This window comes from Centroberyx gerrardi, chromosome 1, assembly GCF_048128805.1.
Source record: "Centroberyx gerrardi isolate f3 chromosome 1, fCenGer3.hap1.cur.20231027, whole genome shotgun sequence".
Lineage (NCBI taxonomy): Eukaryota > Metazoa > Chordata > Actinopteri > Beryciformes > Berycidae > Centroberyx > Centroberyx gerrardi.
This window is the reverse complement of record NC_135997.1, coordinates 30,499,790-30,527,754: the sequence shown is the minus strand read 5'-3', so window position 1 is coordinate 30,527,754 and position 27,965 is coordinate 30,499,790. Positions and strand designations below refer to the sequence as shown.

The 27,965-nt window shown below is 43.0% G+C and overlaps 1 protein-coding gene across 1 annotated transcript in view; it reads left to right on the top strand.

Annotated features, from left to right (window-relative positions):
- lrrk1 (leucine-rich repeat kinase 1) overlaps nt 1-26,686 on the top strand; it is a 65,009-nt gene extending 38,323 nt beyond the window's left edge. The window contains exons 26-38 of the mRNA XM_071908905.2: nt 3,231-3,400; nt 8,725-8,928; nt 9,036-9,175; nt 9,267-9,404; nt 13,568-13,762; nt 14,165-14,316; nt 16,456-16,573; nt 17,153-17,269; nt 18,468-18,665; nt 19,633-19,847; nt 20,726-21,184; nt 22,074-22,175; nt 24,777-26,686. Coding sequence (XP_071765006.2) covers nt 3,231-3,400; nt 8,725-8,928; nt 9,036-9,175; nt 9,267-9,404; nt 13,568-13,762; nt 14,165-14,316; nt 16,456-16,573; nt 17,153-17,269; nt 18,468-18,665; nt 19,633-19,847; nt 20,726-21,184; nt 22,074-22,175; nt 24,777-24,954 — 2,386 coding nt within the window. The 3' untranslated portion in view covers nt 24,955-26,686. The remainder of the gene's footprint in view (nt 1-3,230; nt 3,401-8,724; nt 8,929-9,035; nt 9,176-9,266; nt 9,405-13,567; nt 13,763-14,164; nt 14,317-16,455; nt 16,574-17,152; nt 17,270-18,467; nt 18,666-19,632; nt 19,848-20,725; nt 21,185-22,073; nt 22,176-24,776) is intronic.
- The last annotated feature ends 1,279 nt before the right edge of the window (nt 26,687-27,965 follow it).

Here is a 27,965-nt window from a genome sequence, read left to right as displayed (position 1 = left end):
TGGAGGGCTGTTCCATTGCATCTTAGTAGGAAGTTCAAATTTTTGACTTGCCATTATCTCTGGAACGCAGCAGCTCTTGGCAGGGGCGGCAGTAGTCTGGAGGTTAGAAGGAGAGTAGAAGACTGAGGTCGCACTGGGCAGCTCCCAGTGGCCCACAGCAGAAGACTGTGGTTGGTTGAGCAGCTCCCTGGTGAGTGTGAATGTGTGTAACTGTGAATATGAAACAGGGTGTTGCTGGAAAATAGTCATCATGAGAATGCTCAGTCGACTTACCCTGGATAAATAAAGGTTAAAACAAGGCAACTTGTCGTTGGTGCAGTCCCCCTCTGGGCCAATCAGTAACAAATAACAAGTAACCTTGATTTGATCTTTAATTGTAGTGTCTCTCTTGGGCCAATCAGTGTAATTTTGAATGCAGTTTTGAGTGCAGTGCTGAGAAGCATCATTCCCCCAAGTTTTGTCAAAATCTAATCAGCAATGTCTGAGATATCGCGCGGGATGTAAAGAAGGAAAAGGAAACAGAGGACAAGAAAGAAAGAAGAGCCATAATCCTTCCCAGATTTCACTGTGGACAAAAACCTCTTAAATACAATTGATGAAACCCCAGCACTTTGCCAAAAGCCTGTTCTTCTCGTACCGAACACTTGACCTTCCACCTCTGAACAGTCTCGGCTCTTGCCTTCTTGCACATCTCTTTTGCTCGCCCTTTCCCTCTCTAAAGCGACAGCCTCCCTTATCTCCCTCAGTGAGGCAGGCAGGGCGGATCTGATGCTCGTGTCGCCAGTGTGTGGATGTTTTTCAGACCTCCACTGACTTGGCACACGTCCCCCGAACTACTGAGTAGGACCGGTCTGACGGCTTGTCTGTGCTTCAACCAGGCAGATTCCACAGGAGCTGAATGGGGCACACAGTACATACCGAGTAGCAGACACACACACACACACACACACACACACACACACACACACACAGACACACGGTGACAATCAGCAGCTCTCCAGGGGTTTGGCTGCATAATGAGTTTCAGTTGATTTCTTGCCAGTGACAGCATCTGTTGATGTATTGTCAAGCCTCAAGGGCAACCCGCTACTCCCCCAAGCATTCGCATAAACACTCACGGACTCATTCTCTGTCTCTCCTAACACACACACACACACACACACACTTGGTCAAGGACTCAGAAACACGGGGGGGGGTGTCAGTTGCGCAAGTATATCTCTGTGAAACACCACAGACCCGCTGAAATGTTTGCTGTAACGGTTTAACAACCCTTCCAAATATTTGTGCAATCGCCCATATGTGTTGTACTTGTGCTCTTAATAAACGCAAGGCAGATATTGGAGCAACGACTTCCTTAAACACTGCTGCCACCAGTTTACATCATCCACTACTAGACCCATGTGGCGGTTTAAGTGTGCACACACACTCAGGTGTTAGACTAATATATTCGTTGTAGCCAATATTTTGGCAAGATCGGATATCAGACAATCAGTGTCGTCTCTTCTCTGATACGGAGGTTAAAATTCTGGAGTAAGCACTGAATACTTGGTGTTTTTTGGAATTGTCTGGCATGAATATAGTCAAATTTAGATATTGAATACGGCTGCCTCAATCCAAAAATACTGGTATTGATATCGACCACCTATGTGTATATTCAGTGACTTGTCCTGTAAGACCCTAGAGGGCTTGGATGGGCTGAGGAAAAAACCAAACCAAACCGCTATTGGCAGCTTTAATCTGAAAATATCAGTATCGGGTATCAGCCTTCAAAACCCATACTGGTCGAACCTTAATACACACACACACACACACACGCAAATGTGTGCACAAATGCTTTGTATGGACCAATGGGTGATTCAGCTGAAATGTAATTTAAAGCACATGTTAGCAGAAACTGGCTGCAGTGATGTTGCTGCAGCTCTCCGTCCACATGTACGACCTTCAAGGAAACCATTTCCAGAGTTGGACGTTAAAACTCTGTCACCGTGTAGATTGGCGACTGACCAAGGGCTAGTGTTCTTCGGTAATTTAAGCCACCATCTTGATTTGTTTATGTCGCCCCTCGTAGCTGAAACCCCCACGTGAAAGAGCTGTGAGGAGGGGATGATAGAGGGATGGAGAGGATACTTCTAAAGGTTGAGGAATGCAGCTGTACTGTCAGCCTATAGCAGAGCTCTGTAGACAGAAAGTAGGCTTTGTTTCCCAGATGTGCCTCATGTGGCTGACGCACAACATGGGTAAAGCTGGGGTTAGGATTCTGGGTAATCTGAAGCTTTGTGGTGAATGTGTTGACAGATGTGAAGGTATTGACTGAGGTACTTAACAGAATGTGTACTGCATATTTATGTGTGTGGGTGTGTGAATGTGTGTGTGTGGGTGTTAGGGTTTGCCCAAATGGGATGGCCGGAAGTAATACCGATATTTTTGGACTAAAGCTGCCGATATCTGACCTTTTTCATACCAAAGATTCTAAAAAATTTGAAGTATTCAGTGTCTCCCCCAGAGTTTTTTTTTTTTTTTTTTTTTTTTTTGTCAGGGTGGAAAAGCCTCTGAAACAGCCTCTGGGACAGTAAAACTCTCCATTGATGGATGTGTGTGTGATCACTGCTTTCTCACTAATGGGGTCCAAATTCCACAAGAATAGAAACCCCTGAAAATGTGTCACTTGTGAGAATCATTTCCAGACCTCGCTAGGAAAAGTATTATTTTTAGGATATGGGGTAAGTGTTATGATTAGAATTAGTAAGACTGAAGTGGTAATCCACTCATTTTTCTCTAATTTTGTCTTCATCTTTGTTGCTCAGCGCTCATTGCTGTGGTGTTTCTGCACCGCTCTTCCCAGAGATCACCTGTCAATCAAACAGTGTGGGCGGAGCTTGGACTTTCTGTTGATGAAGTTTGAGTTTCTGTAGGTGGCGCTCTGTTCTTTGTCTGTTCAGCCATGGTGGCTATCACTGCTCATGCTAACTACCCAGTTCTTCTTCTGTTTATTCCAAACAAACCGGAAACGTACAAGGTATCAGGATTTTCCCAAAAAATCAAGAGTCATTTATTTATATGAAAAGGTCACAGATTGTTACTTTAAGGTAAATGTAAGGTTTAAGGTAGGGCATATGGTGAAGAGGGTGATGTTTAAGTGCAAGGGTTTGGAGATTAATGAAAAACAAAAGACTGTCTTAACACTTATGTGTGTGTGTGTGTGTGTGTGTGTGTGTGTGTGTGTGTGATAGGCTCTTCTTGGAGAAGGCCCAGTTGGAGTGCTCGGAGGAGGAGAAGAATATTCTCGGCCAGGGCGGCAGTGGGACCATCATCTACCGAGCCCGCTACCGGGAGCAGCCGGTGGCCGTCAAGCGCTTCCACTTCAAGAAGTGTCGACAGCAGACCATTAGCAGTGACACAGGTACAGAAACACACTCTGTACTCTGGGGACTGTGATTTAGGGTGTGAGTCATCATAACAGCAATAATACTGTCAACAGCAAAATGTCCTGGCACCGACCGTATCTCTATTATTATTATTATCTCTGTTTTGAATTTCTGAAGTAACAGTTTGACCGATATGTTTTTTTAAGGCCGACACTGATATTTTTGACACTACTGATAGCCAGTATTTTGTGCCAATATTCTATATTTTAAATTTTACCATTCATTTTAAAATTTTAAAAAATTCACACGTTTTCCCCCTGAATTCTTGTCTGGGTGGAAAAGCTTCTGAAACAGCATTTAGACCATGAGACACTAAAACTCAACACTGAAACCCAGGATTATACTACTACTACTACTACTACTACTACTACTACTACTACTAATGATAATCATAAACATTCATGCACACTTATGTGGGATCTGATCAAAATATCTCATTAGAATCAGGGCTTCCCATAGACAGCCAGTGTAGTATTGATCAGTTCTACAATAAATAAAACAAACTTCTTCATATCCATCTTACCAGCTCTGATATTTCAGTCTCAAGTGATTTCTGATATCTCGGCCTCAAGCCCTCATGCATTTTTAAAAGCCATCTCTCACCCTAAATGTTTCACCTTTCTTCCTTCTCAGCCCTCTCTCTCTCCTCTCATTCTGTCCTCTATGGGTTTACCTTTCCATATTTGTCCACAAACATATTTGGCTTCTCTTCCTGTGCTCTGTGCACTTTGTCCTTGTCCTATTTCTCCATTTTCCTGCCAGTGTCTCTTCTCATTTTCCCCCGCATTTCTCTCTCCTCTCTTCCCCTCGTGCTTTTGACCTTCCAGTAGTCTGCTGCTTCACGTCTGCATCTCTTGGGGGAAAGTCTCAGATCACAAGGCTGGCATAAACAGCAGCATTTGCAAAACAATGAACCAGGTTTGGCAACCCTGAAGGCTTTCAGTGTTGCGGTTATGAAAACACTTGTTTAGTGCATTCGCTAAATGTACCATGTGTTCCATTAGTCCATGTATTGTTCCTCCACCAGGCCCTGTTGGTTTCAGGGTCATTGTTGTTGTTGTTGTTTGTTTTATTGAATCCCCTCTCCAAGCTGATGGCGTCCATCAGTGGTGGACCTGACAACCCCCCTCATCCAAAATACACATACCCACACACCCACACACACACACACACACACACAACACAAAACCTCTGTGACAAGAACATACTATTCATTATCATTGGAAAGGGGCAAAACTTACAGGTTTGAATACTGACATGACATACAAATGAAACCCATTCAGTTCTCCCTGCAACTACAAAGGAGACTGAGAGAGCTCTAATGGTGTCCCTGGACACTCTAGTTTACACTCTACTCCGTTATGCAAATATTAAAACCAATGAATTGTCACACTGAATATTTTTGCTACAAAATTCCCGCTGAGAGGATTTAATAAATAAATGAGGTCCAAACGTTTGTGTGAGTTAGCAAACATGCAGCTTATAGTCGTGGACGACGTTAGCTTCATGGACAACAAAGCTAAGAAGGGTAAAAAAGGGTCAGGGCTAAAAAAAAAAGAACATTGTATTCTGTGTGAGTTTTTTTTGGAGAAATTTAAGCTGAGTGGTAGCCAGGCTTGTAATACTTAAGTGATGGCTAGCTAGCAATCTCTAGTGTGGCTACTACTTATCGTGATTTTACGAGGCAAAAACATTACGTACCAGCATAAAAATGTTCATGATGACAACTAACAGATAAACTCCCTTTATCTCACGTCTCCTCTTGGCCTTTTCTTTTTTTTTCTGAATTGCCTGATACCATGAAGGCTCAGTTGCAATGTAATCTGGCTTTCTGTAATGGCCAGCCATTCACTCAAAAAGGCTCAGGTCTTAAAACTAATTCTCAAATGACTAATAATCACGACTAACGACATTACGTTATATCAGCTGTATCACCTGTTAACCGGGTTACCAATGTGTGTGCTTCTGTCTGTGTCTTTGGTTGTGTTGGACTGTCAGTCCTGACCTGTCATATAGGATTAATACCTGAGCCAGCCATAGACTATATGTTTAGGGGCCTGACTGTAGGTCATTGGAGCTTATTTGAGGGGAAATGTATTACCTATTCCACTGACCACTACTGGTGTCTGTACTGATATTATCCACTCAATAGTAATGTGGATCACACAACAGCATCGCTCTTACTAAGGGGTAAACGCCGAGTCATTACAATTACACATTTTTTTAAGGATTTTACCTAACTTCACTGTGGCCAAATCATATATAATCTTATAATTCCACCAAATGTTCACAATCAGTAATGAATACGATTCACCCTGTACTGTTTTCATTGACGTTTTCAGAAATTAGTCATGCTCCTATCTGACTTTTTTAAATTTGAAAATATCATTTGTACCTCAAGTTGTAAGTTATTTCTCTTCCAGTGCCTTCAAATGGACGATAACATAGTTTTACAATGTGAAAGACTTGGCCAGTTCGTTCAGTTCATGTTAGTTTAGATTTTATCCCTTTCTGTGTATTCACTATGTGACATACTGTATGATTGCAGGTTCTGCACTCAAGTCTGTTCATTTTCATTTAGAAACCAGTATCACCATGCACTGTTTTTTAAATACTTTTCTCAGATATACAAGAACACGACCCCTTCGATTGCGTTGGGCGACAGTGTCTTCATGTAGCCTCCTTCTCCCCTATAACTAGCCAATGGAAAGATATAAACAAAAGGTTTGGTCAGCAGTAGTTAGGATGTGGAAGAGCCAGAGAAATACGATCTCAGAAAAAATGGCTATGCTCATGAAAACATCTTTGTCCAAAATGGAATATAAGGGGTTGCCCTTCTTTTTTGTGTAAGTTCTTAACTGATTGTTGTTAGTTGTCTTTATGAGATTTGACATATTTGAAGAGTGGCCATGTGTCCTGAATTGGACACAGTTATTAGTTACAGTTATTAGTTATTACAGTTATTAGTTTTCTTGCATATATCTTCTTCTTCTTCTTCTTCTTCTTCTTCTTCTTCTTCTTCTTCTTATTCTTCCATGCGTTTCTTTGCTCACCTGTAACTCGAAAACCGTTCATGCTACACATACCGTTCTTATATCAAAACGTGCGGAATTCTTTGTAGATTTATGCAAATTCATAAAATATGCATGCATTTGCATATTTAATGAGTTATTGCAGATTTAGAGTTTTTTTTTAAAACGTCTTTGTCATGTATCTCCTCCTACAGTTTTAATGCCACAAAGACGGCCCATATGTCAAACCGTGCAGAATTGTTTGTAGATGTGTGCTATGACTTTTATTAATGATACTCCTTATACTTTTTGAGTTATTGATTATTAAAACAAATTCCATAGACATCCATTGTATTTATAACTCAGCCTCTGTATACAGTAGAAACTCCATTCAAATTGCAAAATGCTCAGTACGGCATACTGATTAAACGTGCATGCATTCATAATCATAACAAGTTTATGAGTTATAAAATACATGCATGTCTATGGCCTTCCATCCGCTTCCATGATATTTATAACTCAGCCACTGTATACAGTAGAAACTCCATTCAAATTTCAAAATGCTCAATACGGCATACAGATCAACCGTTCATAAGCTCATAATGATAGCCCGTATAGTTTATGAGTTATAAAATACATGGCTTTCTTTGGCCTTTCATCCGCTTCCATGATATTTATTACTCAGCCACTGTATACAGTAGAAACTCCATTCAAATTTTAAAATGCTCACTACGGCATACTGATCAACCGTTCATAAGCTCATAATGATAGCCCTTATAGTTTATGAGTTATAAAATACATGAGTGTCTATGGCCTTCCATCCGCTACCATGATATTTATAACTCAGCCACTGTATACAGTAGAAACTCCATTTAAATTTCAAAATGGTCACCACGTCAGCTTACAGCAATCACACGCATTTTCTTCAGGAAATGCTTTTCTAGTTTTAAATAAGTTTGTTGCAAAACTTGTTTTTTTACAGTATATTCAAGTGAGGTCAAATGCATACAATTCAGCATAAATAAATAATAATGTGTAACTTGGCTGGGATCTGACAGACCATTGATGTAGTGGATTTCGAGAGGTAGCATGGCCCATGTGCCTCAACCCAGGTCTCCTGCAGTGAACTACAGTGGGTTACAGTGGGTCATCCATCTTTCCTAGGCAGCGCTCTTTGTTTCCACCGCTTCAGCCAGAGGTCACTGCTCAAGGTGGTCTGAAATGACTCTGCCTGCCTGACTGGCTAGCTGGTCGCTCTGGATGAGGGGTGTCTCTGTTCCAGTCTAATAACTCTAATGGGTCCAACATCCTGGGTGCTGGGTGCTTTACTGTGTAGGGGTCCAGTGGACGTTCAGGAACCCAGCACTGTTCATTATAGCCGAAAGGGCAATCTCAGCACAGATAGATGAAGCATCGTCTCTCTAACCAGTGCAATTAACTTGCAGTGGCACTAGCATGGATGTACATCCACACACACACACACACACATACACCCACATACACACACACCGTCTCACATTTTACAGCATTAACAAGGCCAGCTATAAATCTGTCCAGGGGAACAGGACCTATGGGAATGTTCTTGGTCATGGCTACAGCTTAATGTGGGTCTCCCTCCGCTGTGTGTAATCTCTAACTCGCATTGGTCCCAGACACACTGCAGCACAGCCTCCTTTCAATCATGAGGACAGAACCTCGGCCTGTAGCTAGACAGTCCTCTCATGCATATATATATGTGCCTGAAATTAGACATTTTACTGCACCGTCTACAATATTTCCTTTGCCAAAGTGTGTAAACAAACATGATTTTATTGTTCCATTTGAATCCATAAAAGACTAGATGCAAGGGGAGCTCACACTCACAAATAGAGGAAAAAAAACCTCAAGCTGAGATGTTAAAAGTGACTATTTTTATTCCACTCTGTTTTCGAGTTACCCCATCATCACTGCAAATTATCCATCAAGAGGACTAGGATGTGGAGAGCAGAGACATCACACGGGCCACAATGGATAACCACAATAGGGAATGGAGGACGGGAATATTCAGATGGAGAATAGAAATGGAAAGTCTTTGCGTTTAAACATCTCAGTATGAGAAGGTTTTTTCCTCCATTTGTGAATGAGGCTCCTCTTGTATCTAGTCTTCATGGGATTTGTTGGGCCTACTCGCCCCTGGTTGTGCAGGTCCAGCCAGTACAACAGTTTGTGCTATTTCCATTTGAATGCATCCCTTTATTTATTTCCCTCTATCGTTCCATGTCACCTCATCCCTCCCTCCATCGCTCCAGACACCATGGTGAAGCACCTCCAGTCTGTGGATGCCTGTCGGAGCTTCTCAGAGTTCCGCCAGGAGGCCAGCATGTTGCACTCTCTGCAGCATCCGTGCATCGTCTCTCTGGTGGGCATCAGCATCCACCCGCTGTGCTTCGCCCTGCAGCTCGCCCCCCTGGGCAGCCTCAACACCGTGCTAGAGGAAAAGCACAAAGGCAAAGGCTAGTAGGGTGATCTTCTTCATCTGATATCCCACCTGAACTCAGTCTTAAACTCTGCATCTGCGTTCTTTAGTGGAGCATTTAGTTATGTTTTTTTCTCTGTGTAGGCTCCAGTTACATGCCCTTGGGTCACATGCTGACCTTCAGAGCAGCCTATCAGATCGCAGCAGGTCTGGCATACCTGCACAGGAAGAACATCATCTTCTGCGACCTCAAATCCGACAACATCCTGGTGTGGTCTCTGGAGGTCTGTATGGGACGATTTACACAAAACCATAAGACCAGGAAGTATTGCCGTTTACGTCATCTAAGTCAATCATTCGTCTGCCTTATTTCAGGTGCAGGATCCAGTCAACATCAAGCTGTCTGACTATGGCATCTCTCGCCAGTCCTTCCATGAGGGGGCTTTGGGGGTCGAGGGCACGCCGGGCTACCAGGCTCCTGAGATCCGGCCAGGCATCGTGTACGATGAGAAGGTACGCTCTACCTCTTCTCAAACACCTTCAATGTGCTTTGTGTAGCATCAGCATATTGTTAAACATCAATATATCATTGTCAAGTTAATTGTGATACCTTTGTATAATTAAACAAATGAGACCATGGTGGAGACAATTGGTAGCCTCTATCTCACGCCACTAGAGTTTCTAAAATTAACCACATTTCCCACAAACCCGGTTGATTCCTGTCGAACGCTTTGTATCTTTGGCTTTACTCAAGAGGATAAACATGTTGGAAGTGATTTTTCCATCAGTCTTTCACTCCTTCCACCATCTGCCATTGCCAGAAACTCTGAAAGCTTTAGCTCTGTTTGCTCTGGAAGAACTGCGCCCTCTAACTGTTTGTGCCATAAAGCAAGCAGATTTCCCACCAGATCCGACCCGGTGGCACACAATGTAAAATGCAGTGTAGAGGCCGCTAGAGGCTGCCAATCTTCTCAGCAATGGTCTTGTTTGTTTACAGTAATTATACTAATGTCTCAAAATTAATGTGGTAATGAGTTATTGATGTTACAATGCTACATGCTGCAGCTTTAAATCAGAACCAGAGTCACTTTAGTCACCTCAATCAAGAAGGCAATAGGGAGTTTAGAAAAGGTAGCCTATTCATTAACATAAGACGATATACTGTATGTCTCAGCTTGGTGGTTCCAGCATCACTTCTGTTTTTTATTGATATTTTTAACAGACAGTAAGGTACAATCATTGGATTTCCAGTGTCTGTGTGACATTCTACTTCACCATCACATTTGAAACTCTTGATATATTATGTGCTCAATCCTGTCTTGAGACACATGTTGAATTAATCATACTGGGTGAACTCTTAAGTGACTAAATTAGTTTCAGCAACCGACCACAGTACATGCGCAGCATGGGGGAGATCAATATGGACTCCTTCTGATCCATATTCCCCTTCTTTCAGTGTAAGGTGTAAAGAGCGAAAGGGCTGCCCCGGCCTCGGCGTTTATTTTACTTGTCGTTCCAGAGGATTTATAGTTAGCGGGCTGACTGTTATGACTGGCTACTTCCTCTCTGCAGCATGTTGCCCTACTGTCTGATTAGTACCACATGTTTGCTTTAATAGCAAAGGAGGAAGAAAGGGCGTGTGTGTGCATGTTTTACCGTAGCTGTATCAGCAACCACATTTACATGCACACAAAAAATTATTTGAGTAATGCTGTTGAGACAATAATGTGAGTTAGGCAGGACCCATGTAAAGACCATACTCTGCTTATGTCAGTGCAGCTATGCTCTTAGTTGGAGTAAGTGTAATCGCAGTGACATTTGTGGAGTACTTAAACTTTACTGGCATTAATAGAGACAGGTCAGAACATAGATACACCATTGTCATTTCCTTTAGATTCCTCGCAATAACCATGTCACATTAACCGGATTATTAGGAGAAGTGTCACATCATGTAACCGGCTAAATGGCACCCTTTTCTTACTCTGACTATTGGGAATAGTCACATTATTGTGCTCATGTAAATGTAACCTTCAATCTTGCTCTGGGCCTATTTGATTGAGAACTAGAGAGTGTTCCAGTAAATGGTATTTGAAGTCAGCCAAGACTCGCTCTCTCTGTCATCTTCCATTCAGATTGTAACTGTGTGTTGGTCTGACGTGGCCGGCCTGGGCTTCTGTGAGCTCCGCTTCTCTCCGGGGAGGCTAGGTTTACTAGGGGTTACTGCTTTGCTGGCCCCTGTCTCTGTAGAAGAGCCTTTCAAAGAGCAGCGAGAAATCTCCATAAGCCCCGGCCTCTATTCATCAGCCCCTATCCCACAGAGTCTGCTGACCTCAGCCAATCAGGCTCCTTTTCCCTCTCCTGGGCGTTAATTTCACTTTTTGATGAGGTTTAGCTATTGTAATGAGATGCAGGCAGAGGTAGAGGGAGTGAAGAGAGTCGAAGATGGAGAGAGGAGGAAAAAGGATGAAAGGTATGATGGGAAAATAAGTGCCAGCTGTGAGCGTGTTGGCAAATAATGGAACATGTGTAAGTGTTTTTCTATGACAGTTATGGATCCAGACAACACAACAGTTGTTACAAGTCATTTATTTAGAGTCTTGGATAACATCATGACTACTGGGTGACGAGATTAATAGGTTGGGAATAGAGAACCACAACACGTAAATCTAATCTCATTAATTATACTGCAGTTTAAAATGTAATGATGATTGGAGCCTTTAAGTTTAATAAAATAAGTGGATGCATGGTCAAGGAGTGAAAGCCCAATGGAAAAACGCACTTCCAACACATTTATCCTCTTCCGTAAATCCAAAGAGAAAGCATTTGACTGAAGAAGCAAAGGAAAGGAGACGAAGGAGGAGGGCGATGAAAATTTGCACCAGGAAGCAGTGGAGTTTATGGGAAATGTGGTCTTAATTTTGAGAAACACTAGCGCTAACAACACCACTGGGGCGAGATGAAGGCTACCATTCATCTCCACCATGGTCTCATTTGTTTAGGTCATTCAACCAAGGCAACACAGTTAATTTGACAATCATATAATGATGATTAAATATGTGCCGCTTGCCATATTTAGTTGATTTTACTTGATTGCATTAATTTTAGTCTAATTAACCTGGTATTTCTTTGAATAAAGATATATTTATTTGACTCAAGCCTTTGATATGGTAGACTCCTTAATCAAGTTTTACGTTAGGTAAAAACTGCTGATAGTGCTGTGATGCAAGGTGTTATTGTTGGTAAGAAATTATTGACAAGGCTGTTGACTATTGAGAGCCAATATGCTCTACTACCATCAATATGCAGACTGGAGGGATGTTACAGATTTTATAAAGGGTTTGTATTGCCCAACACTTGGAGCTCTCCTACGAAACATCTCATAACTAGCTCTCTATATTGACTTATTATATGAGCATGTTTTCTACCCATTTGAATGCTGTTTATGCAACTCATGCGCATGTTTTATGTATTGTGCACACACAATAGCTTGTTATGCTGCACAAGTTCATGCCGCGTTACCACAAAATACATTTTCCCCTACAGAACGGCCACTCCCGGGTTCCCGTAGCTGGTCTATAAAGGTTTTTAGCACAGGCAGTTCAGACGTGCAGTCAAATGAGGTCAATGAAGCAATGAAACAAACAATGAAAATCCTACGGCCTCTTAGATGTCCTTCTAGCAAGCATAAAAAATTGTAGGCAAAGTATGTACATTGTGGAGTGAGAAGGCTGTAAAGAAAGAGAAAGTGTCAGATTGAAGTGAAGAAGACTTGCCTTATATGAATATGCCATAGTTTTTCTATAGCCCCAGTGACGCCACAGCATACCACAGCCCTCCAACATATCTGGAGTAGCTACCAAGTGATGTCACCACAGATGTACTTGAGTGGTTTTTGGCCTCGCACCACTGTTTACTTCTCGAGTTATTCTGGGAATGCCCACAGGACCCTATTCACCCAGACACTATCTATGACCATTCATAGGAAGGAATTCACTTGGGTATTTTGGACCTCAGATATGATGTGTTTCAGGGACAAGATGAATGGCCTCCAGTAGATAAGAGGAGACCAGAATAAGCCGGAGTCGACCGTCTTGTTAGTGTTTGTTGTGGAATATCCGCCCTCTTTGCACCTCTCCATAGTTATCAGTAGCACTCAAGCTATCAATGTGTCAGCTCAACTCCCCTCCACTGTTACCCCATAGATAATTACATGAATTTTGTCGGGTTTCATAGCTGTTTATATGACAGATTTGCCATATATCTGCGCCTGTTTTTATGGCATTGTGCCATACTACTGCACATTTTTTTTGGCACAACCTCATAATGCTTTAAACTTTTTCTCATACTTTCCATTCATACATTTTTACTAGTACTGTATGTTCTAGTGTTGAAGTTGTTGTCTGCATATGTTTATGTAACCCCCCTTTATTACTATCCATTTCATTTACATTCGTGACATGTATTGCATAACTTACCAGCTACTGCTACCCCCCACCCCCCCTGCCTATTTAAATTCAAATGTATGATGCATATTTCACATATGGTATTGCTCATACAATAATTCTTAATAACCTCTCAGATGGAACTGTATATCTGACCTTTTTGAATTGAATTGAATTGATCCCGCTTCTATTTTTCTTCCATCATGCCCCCCCCCCCCCCCCCCCCCCCAACAGGTGGACATGTTCTCCTATGGCATGGTGCTGTATGAGCTGCTGTCGGGCCGGAGGCCAGCGTTGGGCCACCACCAGCTCCAGATAGCCAAGAAGCTTTCCAAAGGCGTGCGTCCCGTGCTGGGCAGCCCAGAGGAGGTGCAGTTCTACTGCCTCCACAGCATGCTGACTGAATGCTGGGACACCAAGCCTGAGAAGGTTAGTTACTGCTGCTTCACACTGCGAGGGACTTGGTTGATGGGTTGCTCTATTCTGATCTGCAGCTACAATGTTTTGAACTGGAAAAATAGGCTATGTATTCATACATTTCAGTACATTCTCAGTGATTTTTGGTTCTATTTATTTTTATATGCCTCACACTTTCATCAGCTTTAATCCAAAAATATCAGTATCTGCCTTCAAAAACCCCCAAATCAGTCTAACCGTAGCTACAACAAAGCATGTTGTCATATAATCCAAATATTGTAACGGAAAGGACTTGTGTGTGTGTGTGTGTGTGTGTGTGTGTGTGTGTGTGTGTGTGTGTGTGTGTGTGTGTGTGTGTGTGTGTGTGTGTGTGTGTGTGTGTGTGTGTGTGTGTGTGTGTGTGTGTGTGTGCAGAGGCCTCTGGCCATGCAGTGTGTGAGGCAGATGCAGGAGCCCAGCTTCCCCTGTCTGAAGTATTTATTGTCCTGCGACAGCCATTCCCAGCTCTTCCTGTCCCAGCTGCAGGGATACAGCGGTGTCTTCTGGGACGGAGACAAGGACGACAGGTTTGTGTCTATCTGATGATCAGCTATTTTGTGTAACGTTAACCACTTTACTTTTGGTTTTAACACATGAAAACTTTACTTTTTAATCTTCCATTTTTGCCATTGTTTGTCCCTCTCTAGTCTAAACCTGTCCTGATATCAATGCTGTGCAGGTCAACCCATTACTGCAACTGAACCCCTTTGTAGCAGTGTTTTAACAACTCTATTTGATCTGCACACCTGGCACAAAAGTGAATTTATACAAGGGTTATACCAATGTAGTATGGATGCATATAGACAGGATATATATACAGATACATAGACAAGAATGAAATTCAGGGGGAAACACTGAATACTTTTTTTGGGCATGGAAATGGTCAATTTTAAAGGTATTGACTATTGTTACAAAATATCGGCTATGAGTAGCTTCAATCCAACAGTATGGGTCAATCCCTAGTCTACACAACACACAGCCCTGTCTCTCCTGTTCTTTTTGTTGCAGTGTGCGAGACACTCAAACAGCTGTCAAAGTCCTTAAATCTTGGCAACGTAATTACCTCTTAATGGGAAAGCTGCTCTGTCTTCCTCTGAGCTTTTAACCTCAGCCCAACCCCTTTCTCCAGCTCATTAACCGGGAGAAAGATGAGTTCACTCTTCTGAAACCATCGCGGATATGTATTTTCTCTCTGTGGAGCCTGGAGACTCTGTTTGTGCCGAGGGGGACGCGGGCGAGTCTAATTTTCATTTTGAAACTCATGATCTGAAGATGTATTCAAGCTGCCCGTGCTTTCGCGAAAGCGGTATTATGAGTGCACTGCACACACACACTCTTTTAAATCTTACAGTACACACTCAGACATACACTACAGTCATCATACACACACACACACACTGCTTAAATCGCACACACACACACACCCTCCTGGCTGTGATGGCTCCCAGGTGTCTGGTGTAATTGCTGTATTGTTTGCTGTGTGTGTGCTGCAGGACTCCAAGTTAATCTCCGTACAATAAAAGCAGCTTTCATCCCTTCATACAGGTGGTGCTAATGACTGCTGCTGGCTCCTATAGGCCATCTTCCTGCCATTAACCCTTTCACTATGTTAATACTCCATTACCAACCCCCCCTTTTTCCCCCCATCACTCCCACTGCCCCTCACCAGACCTCTGGACATGGGAACTGGCCGTGGGAAGCAACAGCCAACGACCACCAATCAAATTCACACTGACGATTCATTCACGTTCCCTATAAAGAAAAGCTTTATGGGTCTTCTCTGTGGTGTCTTATTGAAATGAAGACTCAAACATACTAGTAAAATAGAGATTTCTTTCATATTTTGGTGCAGTTTGAATAAGATTTCTGTGCTTTTGGTTCCTCCATCTGGAGTTTTTGATAAGGTGAACAGCTAGTAATGCACATACCCAAATCTGCACATTCTGCAAAGGTTATCGACATGTGTAAATTGAATATATTGATAACGTGAATAGTTTTTGCGACACATGTCTACACACCTTGACACTTAATATATTATGTATGGCCTTCTGTAGACCCGTTAATGTGAATACAACACACACTTTGTGCATGTATTACATATGTGTTGATATTTTTACTTATTTCATACTGCGGAGTCATATTTGTCCATCTGTTCATCAGACATGATATCTCAGACACCACTGGTCTGAATTTGACAAAACAGCATTCCCAAAATGACACTGGTTGGTCTAATCGGGGTGCATTAATCCAGCTATTGTTACAAGTTACACTGATTGGCCGAATGTGGGCGCTATAATTAAAGGTCAGTTATTAACTCAAGTATGATATCTCAGACACCACTGGTCTTCATTTTGAAACTTGGAGGGATGATGCATTTTGGTTGTAGTGTTGAAATTATGTTTAATACTCCCCATTTGCTCTATTCTTACTCATATGCTTTGATGTGTTCTGTTACTATTTTGCTGCTGCTGCAATGGCCCAGTTTTCCCACAGAGATCATTAGAGATTTGTTTTATCCTGTCGTCACAGTGTGATGGTACTCATTATGATGTTTCTCTACACTGTGCAACCAACCAGAGTTGTAGGCAATGCCGCTGGAATCTGCATGGTGATGTCTGAGTGTGTATGGTTAACTCTGTGTATTGTGTCTGTCTGTCTGTCTGTAGGAACTATAGTGTGGTGAATGTGGAGAAGGGCCAGGTAGAGGTGAAGAGGATGCCGTGTCCAGGCAGCAGGCTCAGCTGTCAGATGAAGATGGACAACACTCTGTGGACGGCCACCGAGGTACAGACCACCCACCCGAAACCAAACGTCATGTTGAGGTTGATGTTTTTAAAGGGTCATTCCACATTTTCAGTGGTTAGGCATGTAGCAACTGATAATGTCATGTCATGTAATGTAAGCTTGTCAAAATGTTTGAGAGGGTCAAAAATGGAATTAAGAGGTGTAACTTTTTTTTAAGTAATTATCCACAGTGTTTTCATGCAAATAAATGTGCGTTTTGCTACTCTCTATCACTGATTGATATAACACAATAGTGATTCAACATGTAGTCAGTTCATGTGACGCTTTTACATTTGCTGTTCTGAACACCTGGTGTCTGGTAGCTCTTTCTGGGGAAAAATCCTCTGGCAAAGAGGAAGTGATGCGTTTTTCATTTCCAGTTTATTTGGAATAAATAGAAGAACTGGGTAGTTAGCATGAGCAGTGATAGCCACCATGGCTGAAAGAGACAAAGAGAAGAGAAACCCAAACTGCATCAACAGAAAATCCAAGGAAATTATTTGTTAATGATAACAGCAACAGGAAACATTTAATCTTTGTGTAATATCTTCTGTGTGTGTGTGTGTGTGTGTGTGTTAGGAGCAGGAGGTGTTCATCTATAGTCTGAAGGAGATGTGTCCACTCAGTCAGCCCCAGAGACATTTCTCCTGTCCAGCCGTCATCACCTGCCTGTTCCCTGTTCCAGCAAGAGACCAGGTCAGTCCATGTCATAACACACACACACACACACACACACACACACACACACACACATTCATGCACATTCGCTCATCCCTTCACATATTCACACACTTCCACACTGTCATCCCGGTAACTTAGAGGTTAGAGTTTGTCTTTTTTATAACACTCTTGAGTTTAAAGGTGGCTTGCGGACATCAAGTGGGAGGGAAGCAATTTTTCTTAGAAAGGTTGAGGAAAAGTTTTTTGTCTCTTTTGTTTTACAGGAAACTGGCTGCAAATGTCTATTGAATCTTTATGAGGTTGTTACAGTGTTTGTACAGCAACACTGTAGCTGTTGATAGCTGTGTGGTAACGGCTTGCTAGCCTCTATATAATTGCCCTCCACCAGCCTACTGCCATTGATTTATACACAGCCTGACTGTCATGCACCAAATTCAGCTTTTGTGGGAAAAGTTGTTTTACGGTCTGTACTGGCTGTTACCCCTCTGACCTCCTTTGTCTCCCTTCCCTCCATCAGCACCCCGCCCCCCATTCCTCTATGCACCCTGGGTACCTTTGAAGTGTTGTTGGAGGAGTCCAGGTGGTGGGTGGGTGGGGCGGGTCAGTTGTCTGGCCTGTAGCAACTGATAATATTATAGCAGATCAGAATCTAATAAACTGTCCCTGAGTCAGAAGTAATAAAAGCTGTTAATGTCATCAATTGCTAGATAAAAACATCTTCAGACCGATATTGTAATATTTTCTTCTTGATAAGGTAATACAGTTATACATTATAAGGGGTGTAACATTTTACATTTCGAGGATGCTCTTACCCAAAGCGTTTCACAGTGTCTGGAGCTAATATTTTGTGCCAATATTCAATATCTTTAAATTTGTCAATTTTCTGTCCAAAAAATCCACAAAAATACAAGTACTCATTGTTTCCCCGAGAACTTTATTCTTGGTAGTGTGGAAAAGCATCTGAAACTGCATTTAGACCATCATGGGACACTAAAGCTATCTATGAAACATATTCATGCAAACTTGTGTAGAATGTGATGAAACCGCCACATTAGAATTATTTCAGGTCTTCCGATAAACAACCAGTATTGATCAATTACACAAACAATATGTTATCAATCAAACTGCATCATATCAAAGGTGAATGAGACTGACTAGACCGGATTTGATTTTTAATAAAAGGGTTAGGCCTAAAATGTGAAAATCTCTCTAGAGCCTGGCCAGAGTGTTTGCGGGGATGTCCGACGGCCTGGTGGCAGTGTACAACTTGGTGGAAGACCTTCCTCTGGAGGGGGAAACCTACCTGTGTTCCCACACCCTCAACAAGACGGTGTTTGGCCTGGAGGACTCGGACCCCCGGCAGAAACCCTACCCGGTCAGGAGCATGGCTCTGGTCAACAGTGGCTCCCAGGTGAGGAACAGTGGATGGAGATGGCAGGGTTCTGCTACCTTAAATTAAGCCATCTGCTATGTATAAGTACCTTAAAGTCAAAATGTGCTTTATGACAGTGACCAGCTGCATAAAGATGGAAGCCTTTTGGAGTGATGTCAATAAGTGTAGGGTTCAACCAATAGATTTTTGAAGGCTGATGCTGATATTTTTGGATTTAAAATGCAGATGGCCAATGTTTTGTGCAGATATTCATAATCTTTAAAGTCGAGATGAAATGAAAAATGCCTTTTTAACCCTTTTAGATCACATCCCCGGTCATATTGTGCACCTATATACCAATATATGCCAAAAAAAATACAAAAAATCAATTTCTTTGTATTCTTATATCAAAATTCAATCATGTTTTCTTCCTGTAAAACAAAATATGCCGTGTGCTTACGTAAGCATGCCCGTAACTAATTTCAACCAATAATATCATGACATCCACCCATTAGCTAGCTAGCAACAGCACGGTACTTCGGGTGTTATGACACGCCCACTTTTCAACGTTCAAATCAAATTCCTCCCAACGTTATGTCCCGCCTGTCTTTCCTGTTTCACTCGGAAATACGTCACGATACGGAAGTTAGATACTCTCGAAATGCCGTTTCATCTCGACTTTAAATTTGACCTTTTCATGCCCTTTTAAAGCAACATTTAGACCACAGGACACCAAAACTCTCCACTGAAACCAATAACCCTAACCCTTATTATTATCAATTCAGGTTAAGGTCTTCCTCCAGACAACCAGTGTAGTATTGATCAGTTCTACAATAAATATGTAATCAAATAAACTGCATCATATCAGAGGTGGATGACACTGACTGGACCAGATCTGATTTTTAATAAAAGGCCAATATCAGCCCAGTGATGGAATTTCAATTGACAATACCTACAGTACTCATCATTGTTATCCCGTCCCTCTCCGTCTGTCTGCCACCATCAGTTGTGGTTCTCCAACGGTCCCGGCATGCTGGTGATCGACTGTCTGAGTCTCCAGGCGGTTCGGAGGCTGGAGCCCTACAGCCCCCCGTCCTCCATCGTGTCCCTGAGCTCCAGCCTCGGCCTGTGGGGAGACGAGGCGGTGTGGACCCTGGACGACCACAGCAACACCCTGCTGCTCTTCCACGCCGCCACCTACCAGCTCTGCGCCAAGTACTGGTGGGTGGAGCTTTAATACGCATGATTGCTAGATGGAAGTCAACCACTGGCACCAATAACTTTCTTTTGTAAGCTTTGTTTTTTTAGTAGGAAAATCGTAAAGACAAACATCAAAAGTTGAAACCTCACATCCAATATATAACATATAATCATATCATTTAAAAAGGAACAGTACTGGCGCCTGTACCCTCTTCATAAAAACATAACAAAACAACAACTAACAGCCCCAAAGCAGAAACAGACTAGAATAAGTGATCACAGAAAAGTATTATCTATCTCTTCATTCAGATCCCAATATACATTATCTGAAAAGTCTCTCTTTGAGGGAGACGTTTGAATCTGTCCCCTCCTCTTAAGCTGCTAGGCTCCACCTCTAACACCTGAATTTTGAAAGAATCCAGATTACCATGCCACTTTTTGTAGATTGATGTAGATCTATGTGCTGTTATGCAAGCCAATCATTTGCCCTTACACAGACAATAAGGCAAGTAACAGCACCTGTGCTCCTGCTAACGGTTTGTGCCGCAGTGGGGAGCTTTTAATTTTAGATTGTTTTTTTTTCACTGCTCTTTATAGTCTGAGCACCCCAATGAGCATCTCTCTCTCTCTCTCTCTCTCTCTCTCTCTCTCTCTCTCTCTCTCTCTCTCTCTCTCTCTCTCTCTCTCTCTCTCTGATATATTGAAGCCAAGGCAGCGTTCCTCCTCTGGGTCATGTTTGTAAAGCATTTATGTGAAATCTGCTCTATAAGGCTGTGATCACATCAGGACAGCAGCACTTTAGATTTGAGCAGGAGACAAAAGCCTCATCTGTGGCCTAAATAAAATTCGATTTGATTTTGATGTGAGCAGCTGATATTGACTTCTTGTCATGGTTTCAGCTGTGGAGACAGCAACCCGCTGCGGGACGTGTTCACCGTGCAGCGACCCGCGGGCGTCGCTGTGGATACGACCCCTGACCCCGAGACCACGGACCGAGAAGAAGAGGAGCCGGAGTGGGCTAACGGGGAAGTGACGTTGATCTACAGCGAGGAGGCGGGCACTCAGATCATCCAGCACCAGGATTCGCTGACGGACTACTGCTCCATGTCGTCGGACTCCATCCCCTCCTTCGAGCCGCTGGGATTGGACCGTTCCAGCTCCGGAGCCCTCAGCTCATTGGCCAGCTGCGGTAGTATGCCGCTGTCTACAGACTGTGAGGAGACAGACAGGATCCAGGACCAGCAGGGATCCGCCAACCCCGAGTCCGATCTGGACTCTGCAGAGACTTTTAACCCCCCACCCCCCCACCTGCAGGCCTTCACTGTGCTGTCGCTGAATGGAACTCTATGGATCCCCAGGTAGCACAACAGACACCTACAAAATATAATGAAACCTTAATGATCTCTGTGGAGAAATTGGGTTATTGCAGCAGCAAATAGTGATAGGACAAAAAATAGAATATAAATGAGAATAGAGCAAATGAGGGTATTAAACATAATTAATGCAACTGACAATTCCAACACTAGAATATATTAAATAGAAATATGAGAGTACAGAGTATGAGATATATGAGTTACAACATGCATGCAGGGTGTGTGAAACAGCAGCAGTAGAACATATTGAGACAAAGAAAAAATGAATGGAAAATGTACGATACAAAAATATTAAATATATGCAGCATGATATATACATGAAAAAATATAAAAACATGTGAATGTACAGCTCTACAGAAGACCAGACATATGTACAGAAAGTGTCTACTTGTGTATTGTAATACATTATTCACCTGATCAGTATATTCAGTTTACACATGTAATTTATGTATAGGATGTGCAGATTTGCATATGCGCATTATTAGCAGTTCACCTTATCAAAAACACCAGATGGAGGTGCCAATACCAACGATTTTAATGTCTGCCAATACCAATTCAGAGCATTAGAATACCTGAAGTATTGTCCAATAATGAGTACCAATAATCTGTTACCTTTACTGAACAATAGAGACTCATAGTAGAAAATGATATTAAAAGCATTTTTCACCATAGAGAGATCTAGCATCCCTCTCTATGTGGAAAAAAGCCAGAAAAGCAGTACTGGTATCAGGGCATCCCTACATCTACTCTACAGACAGCAGATGAACTAAACCAGTGTTAATATGCATGTAAGACATTCTGTGTGTGTGTGTGTGTGTGTGTGTGTGTGTGTGTGTGTGTGTGTGTGTGTGTGTGTGTGTGTGTTGTTTGACAGGCGTGGAGGCGATGTGATGGTCATTGAAATGCAGTCGCAGGCCGATCAGCTGAGGGGGCGTGTCATCGCTGTCCTCAGCCCACCTGGATGTTCCTCTTTGGGGTGAGGTCATATCCTGTTTAGAGAACTGCCTTAAAGTATTGATCAGTAATCCTTTTGCACTGGTGATGGGGTAACTCGGAAATGATTTATACTTTTTCATTATGAGCGAGTCAGTGAAATTCTGGTGTCGGTACGGTCACTCCTTCACTTCAAATGACAAATCGAAACTTAGAAACTTTTTCTTCCTTTTGTGAGTGCAAGCTCCCCCTGGATTGAGTCTTTGTTGGATTTTAGGCCAACACACCCCTGATTTTGCATTTCCAGCCAGTATAATAGGCACAGATTGAGTGTGTGCTATTTCGATCAAACTATAAGGCATCAATTCAAGAGGCTGTGAATAGACCCAGTGCTGATGTTTAGCAGATATCATGGTCTTCAGAGGGAGCAGTAGGTGCCTTTGATCCTTGTGTTTTTAATAACTAGTCGCTGTTGACGTGGTAGAGCAGGTAGGCGCCCTCGCTGACTAGTCCGTGAGATGAAATGTCAGTGAGATGAACTGAACAGCTCTCCAACAGAGATGGTTTCTACTGCGCTACAGCCGCCTTAAGATGAAATTGCACTGAAACAGAATCTAAAAGCAATTACAGCAACCTTTGGACCAGTGGAGCTTCCATTATGGCTGGAAGCTGAATGTCAGGGCAATCTCTTTCCACCGCAGCACCAGCGCCATGTTGGATCCATGACAACAGTGCAGCGATGAGGAATAGCCAGCATCTGTGTCTCAGAGTTCTTTACTTTTTCCAGGGTTTCCGCGGGTCCTTAAAAAGTCTGAAAAACTTCTAAATTTAAGGCCTTAAAAGTATTAAAGTAATGTCTTATACAGATTTTAGAGGTCTTAATATTGTCATCATGTAATGGCACGGTTTTTTTTTAATTTTTTTTATCAAGTTTCAGTTTGATGCTATAAACTATAAAATTAGATGGTGGTATTTACAGATTCTTTACATTCAGTGATATCTAGTTGAGGCAAAGTTGAAAAGTAAAACAAATCAAATAAAGCAAATGCCATGAATTTTGTAGTTTCACCAAGATATGTGAACAGGACCGGCAGTAGTTCCGGTCCTGTTCACTTGATTTGCTAATGTTGCATTACATTACTTGCTCCCCATTTGGTCACAGTAAATTGGACCCACATGCATGAACACTCTGGGATTAATACAATATGCAAAATGTGTTTTGTTTTCATCACATCTGCTTTAATAAGTTGGACTTTATGTCCCTTAACAATTCATTTCCTGGCGTTCCTGTTTCTTTCTTCCTAGTTCCACAACTTTAGTTTCACATGTTCAATCAGAATAGGCTGTTTTTGCCAGCTCTTTGTTTCTTTTTTTTTTTTGGTTGTTAATGTGGTTTTGAATTCAGTTCCACGTAGCATTAAAAGGTCTTAAAAAGTCTTAAATTTGGCTGACACCTGCAGATAACCCCCTTTTTCAGCTACGCTTGCAGCCAACCAACAGTGGGGGGAGAAAAGCAAAAAAAAGAGCTAGATATTAATTTGCTGATGCAGCTTCAATAAAGCTCAGCGAGATCCTTCATCAAGTGCTTACGGTGGTTCAGTGGCCTCTGTAATTATTCCTATAAAAGAGCCGGCAGCTGGTCCTCTGCAGAAAAGGCTCCTGTGTGAGCTTACACAAAGGGGCTTGGCCTTTTAGCAGCAGGCAATAAAAGGGCCACCCAAAGCAGCGTCCTTAATAAGCAGTTATTACATGGTGCACCTGTAACACAGGCGACACTTGGGGAGGTCACGGCTCGGGTCAAGGGAGGGGTTCAGAGGCCCGTAGGGCTTCTTTCATATGACATGGCTGCTCTTTTGTTTCTCATAAACTGTAATATCTGTGAATATCGTGATGCCTACCTACTCCGAGCTGACAATTTATTTGATTACATTTCACACTTAGTGTTTAACCCGAGAGTTAGGAGTTAATGTGTGTCACGCGTCGACTTGATGGCTCTCCTTGCTTTCGGCTGACTTCACAGAACACAGCCTCACCTATTCATGTCATCATGAAGCTATATATCACAGAACATGAGCTAACAACAGGAGAGCATAATGATACACCCCAGTTAAGATGAAACAACAATAGAAGAAGATAATACAGGGTTGTACCACATGATACATGGTTGGCTGAGCTCTGGCAACAAGGTCGCCAGAAGCTCTCCTTCCTCCCAGAATGCTTTGTGTCACGGCCCTCATAAATAACCGTTGAAGAGAGGTTTTAAGTGATCACTTTGCCACATTCCTTGACATTGTTTTACAGTTTTGCTGTCCAGGAGAAAGGGGTTTGGAGGTGGTGTTTCGGGGAGGGGGTTCGGGGGTGGGTGAAGCTAATCCTTCACCAGTTCTTGGAGGAACTTGTGCGCAGAGCAGTAATTTCCTTGTTAACAGTGCATTGAGTGTCCTCGTGGCTTTCCAGGGAACTGCTTCCTAGAACTGCCCTCTAGCTTCTAGGAAGAGTCCACATGCTAATTACAGCGCATGGAGATGTGCCACCGCGTTCAGCTCTTTCTCCGCACTGCATCCTCCTCTTATCCGCGCAAATCGATCTCTCTCTCTTCCCTCCCCCCTCCCTCCTCCCTCGTCTCTCTCTCTCTTTCTCCCAGGATCCTGGAGGAGGCAGCACTAGTGGCAAAGGACACTGTTGTGTGTGGCTTTCGCAAGGAAAACACGGAGTGGTGCCTGTGTGTCTGGAGGGGCTGGGGCTGCCGCGAGCTGGAAGTCTTCTACCAGTCCTACGAGGAGCTGGGCCGCATGGAGACCAGCATGAGGAAAAGAAGGTAGCTGTTGTGCTGCGACGGCGGGGCGCAGAATCGCAGCTCTGTATGGAGACTCGGCCGAGGGGGAATACACACCGACAGACCCCCAGTGTTCGGAGCAGGGGGCCGCCGAGCGCTGACATCAGCGCAACGTAGGAGGGGGGAGAGGGCCGCCGAGAGGGCCGAGGCTCAGGATCTGCTGGGTAGTGTTGTCACCGCACCAGAATTCTGACTTCAGTACCACTACTCAGTTTAATGTCTAAAAGATCAATACTACCACGGCAAACAAGAACAACCCTGACATGCTTTGCTGAGTTACTGTCCCTCTTGGTCGGCGCTGTAAGCTAAATGGCTCCATATTTGGCTCCTGGCAACAGATCGTCGACCGGTTTAGTTGGACTGGGATTCAGTTCAAGCTGTGGTGGACAGTTTGAGGCTGTTGAATGTTTCCAACTGCTGCGGTCTATTGTCTATTCTGTGTCTGTCTGTCTATTCCAGTCCTCTTTCTTCTTCTTTTAACCATTCCAGATCGCACGAATGCGCCCTCTGGAGGCGACGTCGAAACGGAATTCCAGCTTGCAGGACACATTTTAGCGAACGTATCGGCTGTTTATGAAATTCAGTATTGATTTCAGTCTTTTGCAGCTGTCTTAAGGTAGTATTGATATTAGTCGAGTTATCGTGACAACGCTACTGCTGGGGAAACTCTTAAAGGCGCCCGTGTGCCAGAAGGGAACACCCGGCCGACACACTCAGACACCCAGAACAGAATAGTCCTCTCACAGTATAATTTAGCCAGCCAGACGAGCTCTACAAAGCGCCACACAAAGTCGCATGCCAGCCCTCTCACACATTTTTACCACAGTGGCCTGCGAGCAGCAAAGCCAAGATCTGTGTTCTGTGCGACATCATGCAGTAGATCAGCGTTTCTCGGCTATGTGGCATCGAGGCCTAAAAGCTGGCGGTGCGCTCGCTGCGGAAACTAGTCTAACTGTTCCTTAAGTACAGAAGAAAAAAACCCAAAGCCTCACACTGGCTTCCGTCTCCGCAGTGTGCCGGGGCTCTCTGGCCAGACTAGACGAATCCTTCGCACACCAGCCTCCACCGCGCGACCGTCTGTTACATGTTTGCTTGTGTCGCCTCGCGTGGGAAAGCTTCTCCTCCCCTCTTCCGGTTCATTGCCTTTGTTTACATCTCCGTGCTAACATCTCATGCTAAACAATCCATCTTGTCCCCTGGTTTGATTTAGCCGGCGAACATGCCATCATCTCGTTCTTCTTTTCCTTTTTTCCCCTCATTCTCTCAGCCACCTTTGTCACTTTTTCTCTCTTTCTCAGATGTAGTCAGCACTATTTCCAGGTTCCCTATGTTCCTCTTAATCTTCATGCGCCCCCACTGGCATGGAGTGTGAATGAACATGAGCTTGCTGTAGCGTTTGGTTGGGATGAAAACCTCCAGACTGTCGGGTCATGATGCCACATGGTTGAGAGCCGCTGCAGGAGATCACTGATTCTGAGATCATGATTTTAAATATTTTCATTTTATCCACCAAGCCAAACGGTTTCGCTCACTTACCGAATTTGGCACTTTTATAGTAGTCGCAAGTGAAGTACTGTATATTGTCAATATCAGCCTTTTAGTCAACGAGAGGTAATTAATTTATTATAATGTATTAATGAATGCATATTGCATGTGTACATAGACGTTGTTGTGTATATAATCACTGTACAATATGCTGAATAAAGTTCTTATGATAATATGAAGGTCTGTGTTTAACTACAGAAAACTGTCTGAATCATGGTTATTGGGATGGAAAGGGGAATGAATGAGACAAGATGGCAACTTCAGTAGAATAAATGCAGGGTGGGTTTGCAAAGTAAGAGCGGTTGGTGAGAGTGAGTCACGCTGCACCAATATGTCCTCATACATTCATAATGGTGGAAGAAACGAATTAATTAGTCATTACTGTAACTGAGTAGCTTTTTTTGTGTAATTGTACTTTTTACTTAAGTATATTTTGACTGAAGTATTGCACTTTACTGCATTTTAACTTGCATCCATTTACAGAATTTGTTGGCTCTATAAGCTTTGCATCATAAACCGGCCAAATGTGGAGCCGTTTGCACCGAAGAGTCAGTCAGCTGACAAGAGGAGAGTAATCTGGCTTTACTTTATTTTGTTTTGTTTTTCCAAAGAAAGAATCTAATTTAAACTCTGTCCTCTCTGCCTTTTTAGAATGGCATGGAAAAAGATCACGTCTAATGATATTCTCTTTTGTAAAAAAGTTACTTGGCAACTTTTACTCTGAGTGCGGTGCGGTCTAACTGTGCTACTCCTTAGTTTTACTTATGAAGCACCAGAAATTTTACCTCTACATAAGTAAAACTTCAGCAAACTAACAATATTTGTACTTGAGTGCAATATTTTGGTACTTTTTCATACACACACTTGGAGGGAGAGCCACCTAATCTGACACTGATAGAGGGAAGGCTGATAGATGGGTGAAGGCAGCTGATGACAAGGCCACCACTTGGTATGAGGAAAATGGGAGGCTCCATCTCTAAGGCTCCGAATCTAATTTGCGTCGAAACGCACAGATCAGCAAAATTGATCCCTCTGCTTTTAACTGCCTGTAATGTGTTTGACCCTAAATGATCCAGAGTGGTGAAAAGAAAAGAAGCTACAGATGGTGATTTTCTTGGAAGTACCAGCAAACCCTCCTGTAAACAAGATGACAGAGTCGGTGCCAAGAGTTTACTCAGCAGCCAACATGGTGGCACTGCAAATATCATGAATGATGTTCTTGTCATTTAAAAAGACTTGGCCTTCTGTTCGACTGATATGAATAAGTCATGCTCGATCCTCGGCTGCTCTCGTTTAACCTCCGCTCAGGCCATCCTGCCCACAGACGTCTTGGCCTCTCAGCCTGTTGGGCTACCTGACAAGCAGCCACTAAGCTCCTGATACTGAATTAGCTCAGCTCATGTTTGAAATGCAGTTTCTTAACCGGTAGCCCGCTGGGTCGCTCATTCAGAC